We start from the raw sequence: 18,211 nt of genomic DNA, 5'->3' as shown, positions 1-18,211 counted from the left end.
GTTCAATCCCCGACCATCCAAGTGGTTGGACACCATTCCTTTCCCCCGTCCCATCCCACAAACATATCCTGACCCCATTCCCAGTGCTATATAGTCGTAATGGCTTGGCGCTTTGCCCTGATAATTCCCCTTCCCCCCCCCCCAAAAAAAAATACATCGTATAATGGTGGTGGTGAGAATAACAAGCCTCAGGTGGCAATCGTCACAACATGTATTAGAATACATGTATCATGGAGTAGGCGTTAGACAATATGTATTAGGAAGCAAAAATCGAACAGCATGTATCAGAGGTAGAAATGATGAATCAGGGAGGAAACATTCGGCAACAGATATGAGGAAGGACACATCCATTAGCATATAACAGAATACAATCAGTGAACAGGTATATAATGGAAGAGACATCAGACAACAGACGTCAATGAGGGGACATCAGACAGCAGACGTCAATGAGGGGACATCAGACAACAGACGCCAATGAGGGGACATCAGACAACAGACATCAATGAGGGGACATCAGACGTCAATGAGGGGACATCAGACGCCAATGAGGGGACATCAAACAACAGACGTCAGAGTGGGGGACATAAGACAACAGACGTTAGAGTGGGGGACATAAGACAATAGATATCAGAGAGGGGGACATCAGACAGACGTCAGAGAAGGGGACATTAGACAAAATATGTCAGAGAGGGGGGACATCAGATAACAGAAGTCAGAGAGGGGACATCAGACAACAGACGTCAGAGAGGGGGACATCAGACAACAGATATCAGAGAGGGGACATCTCACAACAGACGTCAGAGAGGGGGACATCAGACAACAGATATCAGAGAGGGGACATCAGACAACAGACGTCAGAGAGGGGGACATCAGACAACAGACGTCAGAGAGGGGGACATCAGACAACAGACGTCAGAGAGGGGGACATCAGACAACAGACGTCAGAGAGGGGGACATCAGACAACAGACGTCAGAGAGGGGGACATCAGACAACAGACGTCAGAGAGGGGGACATCAGACAACAGACATCAGAGAGGGGACATCAGACAACAGACATCAGAGAGGGGGATATCAGACATCAGAGAGGGGGACATCAGACAACAGAGAGGGGGAGATCAGACAACAGACGTCAGAGAGGGTGACCTCAGACAACAGACGTCAGAGAGGGGGGGCATCAGACAACAGACATCAGAGAGGGGGCATCAGACAACAGACATCAGAGAAGGGATATCAGACAACAGAGAGGGGAACATCAGACAACAGAGAGGGGGAGATCAGACAACAGACGTCAGAGAGGGGGACATCAGACAACAGACGTCAGAGAGGGGGGCATCAGACAACAGACATCAGAGAGGGGACATCAGACAACAGACATCAGAGAGGGGACATCAGACAACAGACATCAGAGAGGGGATATCAGACAACAGAGAGGGGGACATCAGACAACAGAGAGGGGGAGATCAGACAACAGACGTCTGAGAGGGGGACCTCAGACAACAGACGTCAGAGAGCGGGACATCAGACAACAGACGTCAGAGAGGGGACATCTCACAACAGACGTCAGAGAGGGGGACATCAGACAACAGATATCAGAGAGGGGACATCTGACAACAGACGTCAGAGAGGGGGACATCAGACAACAGACGTCAGAGAGGGGGACATCAGACAACAGACGGCAGAGAGGGGGACATCAGACAACAGACATCAGAGAGGGGGACCTCAGACAACAGACGTCAGAGAGGGGGGACATCAGACAACAGACGTCAGAGAGGGGGACATCAGACAACAGACGTCAGAGAGGGGGACATCAGACATCAGAGAAGGGGGACATGGAACAAGGGACTAAACAATATGGATGAGACTGACCATAGGCAGCAGCAGGCAACAGAAGAAGAGAGGGAAGCTGCGAGCAACAACGGGGTATCACACACACCACTAGACAACGGGGGGAGAATCAACAGACCTTTTCTCAATACACCTGAAACTATCGGGATAAAAGAGGGGATCAGGCTGCTCACAAGCCGGCTGGGGGCCGCTCCCTGGCCGGGCCTCCCTAGGGAGATTATCAAGGGTGTCATATTGGAAGGAAAATATTTGTTTGAAGGAAAGGTTCACACAGAGGAGAAAAACCCTTCCCCCCCGTGCCTCCTGTGTGACTCCAGTGGATGCTCGCCTCCACGTCCTCTCCCTCCCTTCCTTCCCTCCTGGCCTCCACGTCCTCTCCCTCCCTTCCTTCCCTCCTGGCCGATAATCCTTTGACCACCGGGCATACGAGCAGATGTCATCAAAAGGTTTAATTCGGAAAAAGAATCGTGGGAGGTGGGGGAGAGGAAGGGGTCTCGACATATCCGATCTTGTTCACAAGTGGTCAGTGCCTTCTAGTGGAGCGGGGCTTGGCTCTTCCCCCACCCGTCTATAAGCTGATTCCATATTCTATATTGCATTTACTTAGAAAGCTCGATTCTTGCATGGGTGGTCATGAGCTTATAGCCATTGTTTTTCCAGGGTACACCATGGAAGCTGAGCTGGATTGGATCAGCGGGGAAATGCAGGTTCTGGAAAGATAACAATTCTTTAGAGTCAGACTCGTTGTTGATGATACATCGGCAGAATATGTAAACGAAACTTGTGACATGACTTGAAGGTAATGATCAGTACCCAAGGATTTAATAACTGACCGTACCGAGCCTTAGTAACCAAATACCGAGAGTTCGGAAAGCGAAGGTACTGTGAATAATCAGTCTTCGACAGTTTAGATTTTTGTTAATTGATAAATAAGAATCTTAACAGTCCGACGTATGCAGGCGTCAATCTGCACATGTCAGGCTCGGGCATCTAACAATTCGGGCTCTGCAGCTCCGAAGTTTGCTTACCCATAATGTTTGTTCTAGTGGTGGATCCAGAGGTTTCTTGTCGAGGTGGACCCGGAGGTTTCTTGTCGAGGTGGATCCGGAGGTTTCTTGTCGAGGTGGACCCGGAGGTTTCTTGTCGAGGTGGACCCGGAGGTTTCTTGTCGAGGTGGACCAGGAGGTTTCTTGTCGAGGTGGATCCGGAGGTTTCTTGTCGAGGTGGACCAGGAGGTTTCTTGTCGAGGTGGACCAGGAGGTTTCTTGTCGAGGTGGATCCGGAGGTTTCTTGTCGAGGTGGACCCGGAGGTTTCTTGTCGAGGTGGATCCGGAGGTTTCTTGTCGAGGTGGATCCGGAGGTTTCTTGTCGAGGTGGATCCGGAGGTTTCTTGTCGAGGTGGACCCGGAGGTTTCTTGTCGAGGTGGATCCAGAGGTTTCTTGTCGAGGTGGACCCGGAGGTTTCTTGTCGAGGTGGATCCGGAGGTTTCTTGTCGAGGTGGACCCGGAGGTTTCTTGTCGAGGTGGATCCGGAGGTTTCTTGTCGAGGTGGACCCGGAGGTTTCTTGTCGAGGTGGACCCGGAGGCTTCTTGTCGAGGTGAACCCGGAGGTTTCTTGTCGAGGTGGATCCGGAGGTTTCTTGTCGAGGTGGACCCGGAGGTTTCTTGTCGAGGTGGACCCGGAGGTTTCTTGTCGAGGTGGATCCAGAGGTTTCTTGTCGAGGTGGATCCGGAGGTTTCTTGTCGAGGTGGACCCGGAGGTTTCTTGTCGAGGTGGACCCGGAGGTTTCTTGTCGAGGTGGATCCGGAGGTTTCTTGTCGAGGTGGACCCGGAGGTTTCTTGTCGAGGTGGACCCGGAGGTTTCTTGTCGAGGTGGATCCAGAGGTTTCTTGTCGAGGTGGACCCGGAGGTTTCTTGTCGAGGTGGATCCGGAGGTTTCTTGTCGAGGTGGACCCGGAGGTTTCTTGTCGAGGTGGATCCGGAGGTTTCTTGTCGAGGTGGACCCGGAGGTTTCTTGTCGAGGTGAACCCGGAGGTTTCTTGTCGAGGTGAACCAGAAGGTTTCTTGTATAGGTGAACCAGGAGGTTTCTTGTCGAGGTGGACCAGAAGGTTTCTTGTATAGGTGAACCCGGAGGTTTCTTGTCGAGGTGAACCAGAAGGTTTCTTGTATAGGTGAACCAGGAGGTTTCTTGTCGAGGTGGACCAGAAGGTTTCTTGTATAGGTGAACCAGGAGGTTTCTTGTCGAGGTGGACCCGGAGGCTTCTTGTCGAAGTGAACCCGGAGGTTTCTTGTCGAGGTTTGTCATGAGTTGTGTTTTATTTTTGTCATCAATTGTGTCATCATTTTGTTGTCATAGATTGTGTGTCTTAGAGACCTGTCAAGAATTTGGTGGTGGTGGACCTTTAAATGTTGTTTAGGGGAAATCAATGATTTTACTTGAGCCAAGGGGAAAATGAAGGAGTGAGGAAAACAGCCTAGTACAAAGACACAAAGTTATACGTATAACACAAACGATATTTCATATATTAAATGTTGTTCCTTACTACACAAGGTCAGTATGAATTAATATAAGTCCTTAGCGGGCTCTAGATACTCTAAGGTTCACCGTCCCAAACCTGGAACCGTGCACACAGCCACCACAGCTATCAACCGATGACTCACATATTTACACCTCTAGGAAACCTGGACTCTCTTATAAAACATCTCCAAAATCTGAATAACTACTCTACAATATCTTGCATCCCTGATAACAAGTAATGAGGGCTTATCTGACTGTACGGCGGGAGGAAATTCCCCAATAGCAAAGTCTGGTCGTCAACGTATCCACCTTCCCTCACGTCAAGATGGCGTCCAACTCTCTTTCGTCATCGCCCCTTAATACTCTATTCTTTACATTTGCAATCAAATCCTTTATTGACTTTATTTACCATATTCCCAAAGCATGCTTTTTGATTGAGTCCATTTTTCCCTTAAATAGTTAGGCTATTCCAGTTAACATTATTCCTAGGAATCTCCAGCTGAGAAGGCACTACTTTTCTGGCCGGATTATTACTGTTGACTCGCGACCTCTCTGACATCAGCTGTAGATTTATTCTAATAAGCATTCTCCACTGTGTCCACCAACATTTTATAACTGAAACTAACCTCCACAGGAGGTAAGGTTCGTAACAGTGGACCAGGAGGTTTCTTGTCGAGGTGGACCAGGTTTCTTGTCGAGTTGGACCAGGTGGTTTCATGTTAAGGTGGACCAGGAAGTTTCTTGTAGAGGTGGACCAGGAGGTGTCTTGTCGAGGTGAACCAGGAAGTTTCTTGTCGAGGTGAACCAGGAGGTTTCTTGTCGAGGTGGACCAGGAGGTTTCTTGTCGAGGTGAACCAGGAGGCTTCTTGTCGAGGTGAACCAGGAAGTTTCTTGTCGAGGTGGACCAGGAGGTTTCTTGTCGAGGTGAACCAGGAGGCTTCTTGTCGAGGTGAACCAGGAAGTTTCTTGTCGAGGTGAACCAGGAGGTTTCTTGTCGAGGTGGACCAGGAGGTTTCTTGTCGAGGTAGACCAGGTTTCTTGTCGAGGTGGACCAGGAGGTTTCTTGTCGAGGTGGACCAGGAGGTTTCTTGTCGAGGTAGACCAGGTTTCTTGTCGAGGTGGACCAGGAGGTTTCTTGTCGAGGTGGACCAGGTTTCTTGTCGAGGTGGACCAGGAGGTTTCTTGTCGAGGTGGACCAGGTTTCTTGTCGAGGTGGACCAGGAGGTTTCTTGTCGAGGTGGACCAGGTTTCTTGTCGAGGTGGACCAGGAGGTTTCTTGTCGAGGTGGACCAGGTTTCTTGTCGAGGTGGACCAGGAGGTTTCTTGTCGAGGGGAACCAGGAAGTTTCTTGTCGAGGTGGACCAGGAGGCTTCTTGTCTGGGTGGACCAGGTTTCTTGTCGAGGTGGACCAGAAGGTTTCTTGTCGAGGTGAACCAGGTAGTTTCTTGTCTAGGTGGACCAGGTTTCTTGTCGAGGTGGACCAGGCGGTTTCTTGTCGAGGTCGAGGTGGACCGGGAGGTTTCTTATTGAGGTGGACCCTGAGGTTTCTTGTCGAGATGGACCAGGTTTCTTGTCGAGTTTGACAAGGTGGTTTCATGTCAAGGTGGACCAGGAATTTCTTGTAGAGGTGGACCAGAAGGTTTCTTGTCGAGGTGAACCAGGCAGTTTCTTGTCTAGGTGGACCAGGTTTCTTGTCGAGGTGGACCAGGCGGTTTCTTGTCGAGGTGGACCGGGAGGTTTCTTATTGAGGTGGACCCTGAGGTTTCTTGTCGAGATGGACCAGGTTTCTTGTCGAGTTTGACAAGGTGGTTTCATGTCAAGGTGGACCAGGAATTTCTTGTAGAGGTGGACCAGAAGGTTTCTTGTCGAGGTGGACCAGGAGGTTTCTTGTTGAGGTGGACCTGGAGGTTTGAACTCGATATGGACCACAGTGTTGGATATTGAGGTGGACCAAGATGTTTGTTCACGAAATGAACCGAGGTGACTGATTTCTTGGCGGCCCACGGTGCTGGGTACTGCACTGGACCACGGTGCTGGGTACTGCACTGGACCACGGTGCTGGGTACTGCACTGGATCACGGTGCTGGGTACTGCACTGAACCACGGTGCTGGGTACTGCACTGGACCACGGTGCTGGGTACTGCACTGGACCACGGTGCTGGGTACTGCACTGGACCAGGGTGATGGGTACTGCACTGGACCACGGTATGAGTTCTCGAGATGAGCCGCCAGATGCCACTGTTGAGGAATTCTCAGAGTAGATAAACAAAATAGATGGTGACATACTCTAGAAAATTCAATGTCAGATATTATCTTCCATTGGAGACTTGAATCTACCCAGTTTAAGATGGAGAACAACGAAAAATACCATTATAACCTGAAATTAACCTGGAAAGTACCAAATATCAGAATAGAGAAGTATTTATTTTCTGGGACAAAATTTTGCTCAGCCAGCAGATAACATTACCAACTAGGAACGAACATGCTGTTGATCTGATTTTCACAAACAATGAAGAAATAATCGGGGACAAAATTTGAAATGCTTCATACACTCAGATCATAATCTTATTGAAGTTCAAACTAACATTAATACTCGTAATATGTTCAAAAGCAATAAGAAGCGGAAACGATTGCTCAATAGACTAAATTTTAAACAATAATAGGATTAACTGTGGAAAACATGTACATAATACTTGCAAACTACCATCTTAAGGGGAACATGGGAAAGCAACTTAACTGCCAATCAAGGTAGAGAACACTTGACGGCCGAAGGGTGCAAAGTCTGCTTGAAATATGTTTAGTTGTGGATGATCAAAATGAGGCTCATGAGGGTGAAGCAGACAACTTCGCAGAAGAAGGGAAAATATTTACTGCAATGCTTAAGCAGACACGAATATCCCAACAAAGAGAATAAGATATAATAAAGAGATATTGAGGAAACAGAACAGAAATTGAAGCGATCATATCAGGAGAACAAAATATAACTGGAACTGAAAGCTATAAAAAAATGAAAAATATATCCACAATATATTTTTCACATTGCAAAATCAAAATAAAAAAATTGCAAAAGTTGCAAGTATTGAACTTGTTCTTACAATTAAAAGCTCATACGCAGATGACGAGAATTTAAATTTGTAAAATCCTAAAAGACTAGTATGAGCATATGTTTAACGCCCCATCAACAACATGAACGTTGAAGATCCGGATACATTCTTTATGAACCATATCCAAAACTCTGCCACTGTAACTGATTCTAACACCAGTACAGGAGACCGTGAAAGAGAACTTTACAACATGCCCATGTACTCCTGGAATTTTAAATTTATAACGAGAAAAAGATTATAAATTTATATAAAGAAAATGCTTGAATACAGATGAAATTCCAGAAACACTTAAATCTACAGATATAGCTCCCTCTATACAAGGAAAAAAGCCAAGCCCATAAATATTGACTAGTCGCTTGAACATCTATCTAACATAATTAAAGTTTTAAAAGAATGAATAGGAATCATATCTATAGTTTAATGGAGAACAATGAATTACACAACCTGGGTCAACAAGGATTTAAAGAGGGAATATCATTTATTTCGCAATTACTCAATCACTATGACAAAATCACCGAAGCCTTAAAATAAAAAGTAAATGCACATGTATTCACGAACTTTTCAGAAGCACTTGTGACCAGTGTGACATAAATGTGACCCTGGAGGGATATCCCATAAAATGAGATCAGTGGGAATAACAGGTAATGTGGGGCGATGGATATTAAATTTCCTCTCAGACAGAACGAACAGAGTAAAAGTCAGTTAAATAAAATAAACTCCAAGCACAGTGAAAAGCTTTGTACCCCAGGGCATAGTCCTTGCACCATTGTACCCCAGGGCATAGTCCTTGCACCATTGTACCCCAGGGCACAGTCCTTGCACCATTGTACCCCAGGGCATAGTCCTTGCACCATTGTGCCCCAGGGCACAGTCCTTGCATCACTGTACCCCAGGGCATAGTCCTTGCACCATTGTACCCCAGGGCATAGTCCTTGCACCATTGTACCCCAGGGCATAGTCCTTGCACCATTGTACCCCAGGGCATAGTTCTTGCACCACTGTACCCGAGGGCATAGTCCTTGCACCATTGTACCCCAGGGGCATAATCCTTGCACCACTGTACCCCAGGGGCATAGTCCTGGTTGATGGGGTTCTGGGAATTCTTCTACTCCCCAAGCCCGGCCTGAGGCCAGGCTTGACTTGTGAGAGTTTGGTCCACTAGGCTTTTGCTAGGAGCGGCCCGCAGGCCCTCATATCCACGACAGCCCGGTTGGTCCGGCATTCCTTGGAGAAAATGATCTAGTTTTCTCTTGAAGATGTCCACGGTGGTTCCGGCAATATTTCTTTTGCTCGCTGGAAGGATGTTGAACAACCGTGGACCTCTGATGTTTATACAGTGTTCTCTAATTGTGCCTATTGCACCTCTGCTCTTCACTGATTCTATTCTGCATTTTCTTCCATATCGTTCACTCCAGTATGTCGTTATTTTACTGTGTAGATTTGGTACTTGGTCCTCCAGTATCTTCCACGTGAATATTATTTAATATCTCTATCGTGTTTTTTCTTGTGAGTACATTTGGAGAGCTTTGAGACTAACCAAATAATTTGGGTGCTTTATTGCGTCTATGTATGCCGTATATGTTCTCTGTATTCCCTCTATTTCAGCAATCTCTCCTGCTCTGAAGGGGGAAGTGAGTACTGAGCAGTACTCAAGACGGGACAGTACAAGTGATTTAATAGTACAACCATTGAGATGGGATCCCTGGATTTGAAAGTTCTCGTAATGCATCCGATCATTTTTCTGGCTGCCACAATATTTGTTTGGTTATGCTCCCCTATGGTCGTCAGACTTCATTATTCCCAAATCGTTTACATGTTGCTTTCCTACTATGGACAAATTTAATATTGTTTTGTACCCTGTATCATGTTTAAGGTTCTCATTTTTACCGTACCTGAGTACCTGGAATTTATCACTGTTAAACATCATGTTATTTTCTGTTGCCCAGTCGAAAACTTTATTAATATCTGCTTGAAGTTTTCCAATATCTTCAGCAGAGGTAATTTTCATGCTGATTTTTGTGTCATCTGCAAAGGATGATACGAAGCTGTGACTTGTATTTTTGTCTATATCTGAAATGAGAATAAGGAAAAGCAGTGGTGCAAGGACTGTACCCTGAGGTACAGAGCTTTTAACTGTGCTTGGACCCGATTTTACATGATTGACTGTTACTCGTTGTGTCCTGTTTGACAGAAAACTGAGTATCCAGCGTCCTACTTTACCGGTTATTCCCATTGACTTCATTTTGTGTGCTATCACGCCATGGTCACATTTATCGAAACCTATGCGAAGTCCGTGTATACTACATCAGCATTGTGTTTTTCTTCTAACGCCTCAGTAACTTTGTCGTATTGATCAAGTAGTTGTGAGAGGCACGATCATCCCGCTCGAAATCCATGTTGGCCTGGGTTGTGGAGGTCATTGGTCTCCATGAAACTGGTGACCTGACTCCTAATCACTCTCTCAAATACTTTTATTATGTGGGACGACAGTGCAACTGGTCTATAATTCTTTGCCAATGCTTTGCTCCCTCCCTTGTGTAGAGGGGCTATGTCTGATGATTTAAGAGCATCTGGTATCCCCTTGTCCAAGCTCTTCCTCCACACTATACTGAGTGCCTGTGCTACTGGCACCTTGCATTTCTTCATAAATATTGAATTCCATGAATCTGGACCCGGAGCTGAGTGCATGGGCATGTTTTCAATTTATCTTTCAAAATCTGGTACGCTCGTGTTGATATCAGTTATATTTACAGGGGTTTGGATATCACGCATAAAAATTTGTCAGGATCTTCCACTTTCATGTTGTTTATTGGAGTGCTAAACATGTCCTCATATTGTTTTCTTAGGATTTCACTAATTTCTTTGTTATCCTCTGTGTATGAACCTTCACTCGTACGAATAGGTCCAATACTGGCAGTGGTTTTTGCTATGGATTTCGCATATGTGAAGAAGTATTTTGGATTTTTCTTTATTTCCTGAATTGCTTTCTGTTCTAACTGCCTTTCTTCAGTTTGATATGAGTGTTTCAAGTTTCCGCTCGATTTCTCCAATCTCCCTATTTAAATTATTCCTTCTTTGACTGGGAAAGTCGTGTCTGCTTAAGTATTTCCGGTATTTTTTTTCCTTCTTTTATAGTGTCGTTTGCATTCTCTTTCTACGTTGGAACTTTTTCTGGCTTTCCTCAAAGGAACATGTTTCAGACAGACTTTATATATGTTTCCGAAGTCAGTTTTTCAATTCCTTCTGTAGGATTTTTATTACTTAGAACAGTTTCCCATGGAATGTTTGTAAGTTGTATGTTTATTTTCTCCCAGTCTATCCTTTTATTTTTAAAATTGAATTTATTAAATAACCCGTCTCGCTTGATCAACGTTTTAGGTCTATTCTGAGTATTGATGGTCGTTTGCACTTCAATGAGCTTGTGATCTGAGTATGTGGTATCTGATATCGTAATGTCCCTGATTATGTATTCATTGTTTGTAAGGATCAGATCTATATCTTTTTAATTTCTCTTTTGCTCCGATATCTGCTGGTTGAGTAAAAATTTGTCACAGAATCTAGGCAGTTCTCTAATCTGTGGTTGGTTATGTACCGATAGATTTCCTGGTATAATATTATTGTTTGTTATTCTCCATCTGAGACTAGGCAAGTTGAAGTCACCTAGGAAGTTAGTATCAGGTTCTCCAAATTATCAAGGCTACTCTCTATTTTGTTTATCTGTTCTGCGAATTTCTCGGCCGTTGCATATGGCAGTATGTATATTAGAATAATAACTAAGTTTATTTTATCTATTTTTACTCCCAGTAACTCTACCATCTCATTTGTAACGTCAACGAGCTCCGAGCATACAAGGTCTTCCCTAATACAGAGCCACTCCTCCATGTGACCTAATTATCCTATCACACCTGTATAGATTATATTCTGGAATCCAGATCTCACTGCCCAAGAATTTCCCTGCATGAGTTTCTGTGAAAGCTCCAAATACTGCATTTGACTCCGTGAGGAGGCCATTTATGAACTGTACTTTGTTGGTTGTTCTTGTTTTTAGTCCTTGTATGTTGGCAAAGATGAATGAGGTTACTCATTTAAGGATAGTTTGACTTGAGAGACTTTTTCGACAAGCCTATTATGCGTGGACATATTGAGTGTGTTCTGACCAGTGCTGATTGTTGTAGGGCAGTTGCCTGTCGTAGTTGTAGTTCCATTTTGGTATGTAATTGTATGTGTAATTCTGGTATGCATGTGGGTCTGGCATCCAGTTCAATACATTCTCTATGCTCCTCCTTTTGAAAGTCCTTGTCCTTGCACCACTGTACCCAGGGACATAGTCCTCGCACCACTGTACACCAGGGCATAGTCCTTGCATCACTGTACCCCAGGGCATAGTCCTTGCACCACTGTACCCCAGGGCATAGTCCTTGCACCACTGTACCCCAGGGCATAGTCCTTGCACCACTGTACCCCAGGGCATAGTCCTTGCATCACTGTACCCCAGGGCATAGTTCTTGCACCACTGTACCCCAGGGCATAGTCCTTGCACCACCGTACCCCAGGGCATAGTCCTTGCACCATTGTACACCAGGGCATAGTCCTTGCATCACTGTACCCCAGGGCATAGTCCTTGCATCACTGTACCCCAGGGCATAGTTCTTGCACCACTGTACCCCAGGGCATAGTTCTTGCACCACTGTACCCCAGGGCATAGTTCTTGCACCACTGTACCCCAGGGCATAGTTCTTGCACCACTGTACCCCAGGGCATAGTCCTTGCACCACTGTACCCCAGGGCATAGTCCTTGCACCACTGTACCCCAGGGCATAGTCCTTGCACCACTGCTTTTCTCAGTATCATAACAGATATAGACAACAATGCAAATTAGAGATTCGAGTCATCTGTTGCAGATAATACAAATATCAGCATGAATATGACTTCAGTAGTAGACATTCAAAACCTACTATGATTGGGCAACAGAAAATAACATGGCGATTAACAGATTATCAGAGATAAATTGCAGATACTTAGGAATGGTAAAAAAAAAATAAACGAGATACAGAGTAGAAAACACAATTAGATCTCTTCAAGATTCAAGGAAAACCACATATAAAGGATATCAGAATAATGATGTGTGACGACATAACATACGATGATGATGATGATAAAGAAAATATGCAGGCGATGAGTCACAATAACGTGGCTGAAGTATGTTGACCAGACCACACACTAGAAATTGAAGGGACGACGACGTTTCGGTCCGTCCTGGACCATTTATGTTGACCAGACCGTCCTGGTCTGGTCAACATAAAGAAAATATGTCATCAGTCAGGAAATTGACAGTGTGGATTATGATAAAATTTCAACTCGATGATTCACCCAGAATGATCCTGATATTTAAATACTTTGTGGTTCCTCCCCTGAGTGCTGCTCCCTACTCATTTACCCTCTCAAAGCGAGAGTTATTTCTGAAATATTGGGAATACAGAGAAGGGACGGGAACGATCAGGAGAAAGCGCTTAGACATTACGACCATATAGCACATGGAAGGGATAAGGATAAGGATTTGGGATGGGACGGGGTGAAGGAATGGTGCCCAACCACTTAGAGGATCGGGTCGCCAACTTACATACCTATAGTCAAGTCTCCCAGATATGACAATATAGCACTTGGAAGGGGGTCAGCAAAAGGGTTTGGGATGGGACGGGGAGGGGGAAAAGGAATGATGCCCAACCACTTATGGAAGGTCGGGGAATGAACGCCGACCTGCATGACGCGAGACCGTCGCTCTACCGTCCAGCCGAAGTGATTGGGCATGGGAATACAGAGAACAAGCTCTGAATGCAACGGTATTACAGAGTACGTAAATTAGAGAGACCATATCAAAGCTCTTAAATGTACTGTCAAAATTGGAGACGAGAATGGAATAACATAAAATGTAAACAAAAAATACTGGAAGGCCAGGTCCCAAATTTGCAAAGTGAAATAACAACATTCTGGAGGGAACGACACGTAAGGGAAGGCAGAACAGAACCATCTGAGATCGCCGACAGATCGTCGACTACCCTACCAACAAACACATTAGAAATATTGCAAGGACAAACGTGGACGTATTTAAGAAACCAAAATTTTCTGCACGAAAAGCCGTATCAACCATGGTTGTAGTGGATATGTGGGTCGGCGGGTCCGCTCCAAGCAACAGCATGTTGGATCATATCACACGGGTGGTCGACCCCGGGAAGTAGAAGAGGTCATATAATCTACATATTACTCCTGATGTGTGATCTCCTGGTGGACCAGGATGTGTGACCTCCAGGTGGATCAGGATGTGTGATCCTCCATGGTGGACCAGGATGTGTGACCTCCAGGTGGATCAGGATGTGTGACCTCCAGGTGGACCAGGATGTGTGACCTCCAGGTGGACCAGGATGTGTGACCTCCAGGTGGACCAGGATGTGATGCCTCCTGGTGGACCAGGATGTGATGCCTCCAGGTGGACCAGGATGTGTAACCTCCAGGTGGACCAGGATGTGTGACCTCCAGGTGTACCAGGATGTGTGACCTCCAGGTGGACCAGGATGTGTGACCTCCAGGTGGACCAGGATGTGTGACCTCCAGGTGGACCAGGATGTGATGCCTCCTGGTGGACCAGGATGTGTGACCTCCAGGTGGACCACGATGTGTGATCACCAGGTGGACCAGGATGTGTGACCTCCAGGTGGACCAGAATGTGTAACCTCCAGGTGGACCAGGATGTGTGATCTCCAGGTGGACCAGGATGTGTGACCTCCAGGTGGACCAGGATGTGTAATCTCCAGGTGGACCAGGATGTGTGACCTCCAGGTGGACCAGGATGTGTGTGACCTCCAGGTGGACCAGGATGTGTGACCTCCAGATGGACCAGGATGTGTGACCTCCAGGTGGACCTTGATGTAATGCCTCGAGGTGGACCTTGATCTTATACCTGGTTCAGGTTGACCACTCTTGTCTTGTACCATTTTTCCTCGCCACCTGCAAATAACTAAATTACTCAAGTGCAGAAAATAGTTATAATAACAACAAAATTTTCCCTAGCGATATATAATAATTTTTGTTTTGATCTTTGTAAATAGGCAGTTTTGTTATGGCCAGAATGGTGAAGTTTTTAGATTTTCCTGTCAGCTTCATCATTGTAAAAATCACTAATGTATACATGGAATCACAATGTTTGTCAACAAACCACCATGACTCCTCAGATAACTCATAAAGCTATCGCGAAAGTGACCAATTATTGACCACAAATCTGTTAGATATTGGACTACAGTAATTAAAGAAAATGAAATCGTGCGTGTCGTTGTGTGTGTACTCACCTAGTTGTGTTTGCGGGGGTTGGGCTCTGGCTCTTTGGTCCCGCCTCTGAACCGTCAATCAACAGGTGTACAGGTTCCTGAGCCTACTGGGCTCTATCATATCTACACTTGAAACTGTGTATGGAGTCAGCCTCCACCACATCACTTCCTAATGCATTCCATTTATCAACCACTCTGACACTAAAAATGTTTTTTCTAATATATCTGTGGCTCATTTGAGCACTCATTTTCCACCTGTGTCCCCTTAGTGCGTGTGACCCTTGTGTTAAATAACCTGTCTTTATCTACCCTGTCGATTCCCTTGAGAATCTTGAATGTGGTGATCATGTCATGTGTGTGTGTGTCTCTTCTTATCAGGTAGTCCAACCACTTGGGCTGGACGGTATACCGACGGTCTTGCTTCTTGCTGGTCGGCGTTCAGTCCCCGACCGTCCAACTGGTTGACCACCATTCCATCCTCTCCCCCCCCCCTGTCCCATCCCAAACTCTTATCATGATCAATTCCCAGTGCTATATAGTCCTAATAGCTTGGCGCTTTCCCTGATAGTACCCTTCCATTTTTTGCAGGATCGGCGTTCAATCCCAGACGAACCAAGTCATTGGACACCATTCCTTCACTTCGTAATATCCTAAATCCTTATCCCTCATATCCATTCCAAGTGTTATGTAGTCGTATTGACTTAGTGTTTTCTCCTGATAACTGCCCTACCTGACACTCCCACCAGGTCATCTGTAGTGTCAAACAATAACCTGAAAACCAATTAAGCCTTACTAAGCCCCATTATAACTTTAATCAGAAGCTACTTCACAGGAAACCGCGAATTCAGAACTGTATTTGGAAAATATTACCATTATAGAAACACTAATTAAAACTTAGTTATGGGTTTTATGAGATAAATGATTGTCTTTGTTCACAGGAGCGGCAGTCCTGTGGCACTGTGTCAGCCGTGACGTGCCATCTGGCCCTGTGTCAGCCGTGACGTGCTATCTGGCCCTGTGTCAGCCGTGACGTGCCATCTGGCCCTGTGTCAGCCGTGACGTGCTATCTGGCCCTGTGTCAGCCGTGACGTGCCATCTGGCCCTGTGTCAGCCGTGACGTGCCATCTGGCCCTGTGTCAGCCGTGACGTGACATCTGGCCCTGTGTCAGCTGTGACGTGCCATCTGGCCCTGTGTCAGCCGTGACGTGCCATCTGGCCCTGTGTCAGCCGTGACGTGCCATCTGGCCCTGTGTCAGCCGTGACGTGCTATCTGGCCCTGTGTCAGCCGTGACGTGCCATCTGGCCCTGTGTCAGCCGTGACGTGCCATCTGGCCCTGTGTCAGCCGTGACGTGCCATCTGGCCCTGTGTCAGCCGTGACGTGCCATCTGGCCCTGTGTCAGCCGTGACGTGCCATCTGGCCCAGTGTCGGGTAATGTCACGCTGAAGGGGGCAGGGGAGAGGGGAATCCACAAACCACTTGCATCTTAGTGTGGGAAATAGAACAACTGTTCACAACCTTTAGTTTTCTGAATACTAATATTTGGTATGAGAAAAGGTATATTATGGTTATGTACCATAATTTATAGGAATTCAAATGTCAATTATAATTTTTTTATGAGATTATGAACATGACGTGTTTACAAGTTGGTGTTGATAACTGCCTTAAGATACGATCACCTCCAACTGGTACGTGGTATTCAGTTCTCAACACGCAGTCTAAGATGCCCTATACCCACACACTGTGACGACTCCATCAAGAGATAAAAGGTTAATGACTCAAGAATTCACTGCTCTTCATGTATTTACAAAATGAACATTTGCTGCTTCAATTAATTTAAATGTAAATCGATTATCAATTCACACAGTAGCTGTGTTGTGCGGGTCGGAGACAGCTTGAACATCAAATATTGTCTCCTACCAATGTTGATAATCGAACTGCTTTTTAATGGAAAAGCAAGTCCACTCCAAAGTGTCTTTCACGTAACTCAAATCCTAAATTCAAAAATTACATAAGGGGGTTTTGAGGAGGGGAGGGGGGGGGGTTGGGTTGAGATATATCATATAAAATTTGGAAGTAAACAGTGACTCCATCTCATTCAAATATATTAAAAGGGTTCAGCTCTTAAAATCTTAATCTTGAGATTAAACACTATACACTCGTCGTCATCCTGTGAAGAGATGGCTAACCTCAAGCCTTTCATCACCGGCGGTCAGGTCACACGCCAGCCTGGTGGACCCCAGGGGTCAGGTCACACGCCCGCCTGGTGGACCCCGGGGGTCAGGTCACACGCCAGCCTGGTGGACCCCGGGGGTCAGGTCACACGCCCGCCTGGTGGACCCCGGGGGTCAGGTCACACGCCCGCCTGGTGGACCCCGGGGGTCAGGTCACACGCCAGCCTGGTGGACCCCGGGGGTCAGGTCACACGTCAGCCTGGTGGACCCCGGGGGTCAGGTCACACGCCAGCCTGGTGGACCCCGGGGGTCAGGTCACACGCCAGCCTGGTGGACCCCGGGGGTCAGGTCACACGTCAGCCTGGTGGACCCCGGGGGTCAGGTCACACGTCAGCCTGGTGGATCCCGGGGGTCAGGTCACACGCCAGCCTGGTGGACCCCGGGGGTCAGGTCACACGCCAGCCTGGTGGACCCCGGGGGTCAGGTCACACGCCAGCCTGGTGGATCCCGGGGGTCAGGTCACACTCCAGCCTCGTGGACCCCGGGGGTCAGGTCACACGCCAGCCTGGTGGACCCCGGGGGTCAGGTCACACGCCAGCCTCGTGGACCCCGGGGGTCAGGTCACACGCCAGCCTCGTGGACCCCGGGGGTCAGGTCACACGCCAGCCTCGTGGACCCCGGGGGTCAGGTCACACGTCAGCCTGGTGGACCCCGGGGGTCAGGTCACACGCCAGCCTCGTGGATCCCGGGGGTCAGGTCACACTCCAGCCTGGTGGACCCCGGGGATCAGGTCACACGCCAGCCTGGTGGACCCCGGGGGTCAGGTCACACGCCAGCCTCATGGACCCCGGGGGTCAGGTCACACGCCAGCCTCGTGGACCCCGGGGGTCAGGTCACACGCCAGCCTCGTGGACCCCGGGGGTCAGGTCACACGCCAGCCTCGTGGACCCCGGGGGTCAGGTCACACGCCAGCCTCGTGGACCGCGGGGGTCAGGTCACACGCCCGCCTGGTGGACCCCGGGGGTCAGGTCACACGCCAGCCTGGTGGACCCCGGGGGTCAGGTCACACGCCCGCCTGGTGGACCCCGGGGGTCAGGTCACACGCCCGCCTGGTGGACCCCGGGGGTCAGGTCACACGCCAGCCTGGTGGACCCCGGGGGTCAGGTCACACGTCAGCCTGGTGGACCCCGGGGGTCAGGTCACACGCCAGCCTGGTGGACCCCGGGGGTCAGGTCACACGCCAGCCTGGT

General features: G+C 47.6%; 1 protein-coding gene across 1 annotated transcript; it reads right to left on the bottom strand.

Annotated features, from left to right (window-relative positions):
- Positions 1 to 2,835: 2,835 nt before the first annotated feature.
- Positions 2,836 to 4,152, bottom strand: LOC123751455 (zinc finger protein 429-like). The gene has a single exon (XM_045733541.2). It carries the CDS (start codon positions 4,150 to 4,152, stop codon positions 2,836 to 2,838), a length of 1,317 nt encoding a protein of 438 aa, XP_045589497.2.
- Between the last annotated feature and the right edge of the window lie 14,059 nt (positions 4,153 to 18,211).

This window comes from Procambarus clarkii, chromosome 28, assembly GCF_040958095.1.
Source record: "Procambarus clarkii isolate CNS0578487 chromosome 28, FALCON_Pclarkii_2.0, whole genome shotgun sequence".
In the NCBI taxonomy this organism is placed as follows: Eukaryota; Metazoa; Arthropoda; class Malacostraca; order Decapoda; family Cambaridae; genus Procambarus; species Procambarus clarkii.
Note: the sequence above shows the minus strand (reverse complement) of the source record. Positions and strands in the feature narration are given on the sequence as shown.

Excerpts from the sequence above, each read along its gene's own strand:
- LOC123751455 (XM_045733541.2), bottom strand. The coding sequence starts at position 4,152 with ATGACAAACCTCGACAAGAAACCTCCGGGTTCACTTCGACAAGAAGCC.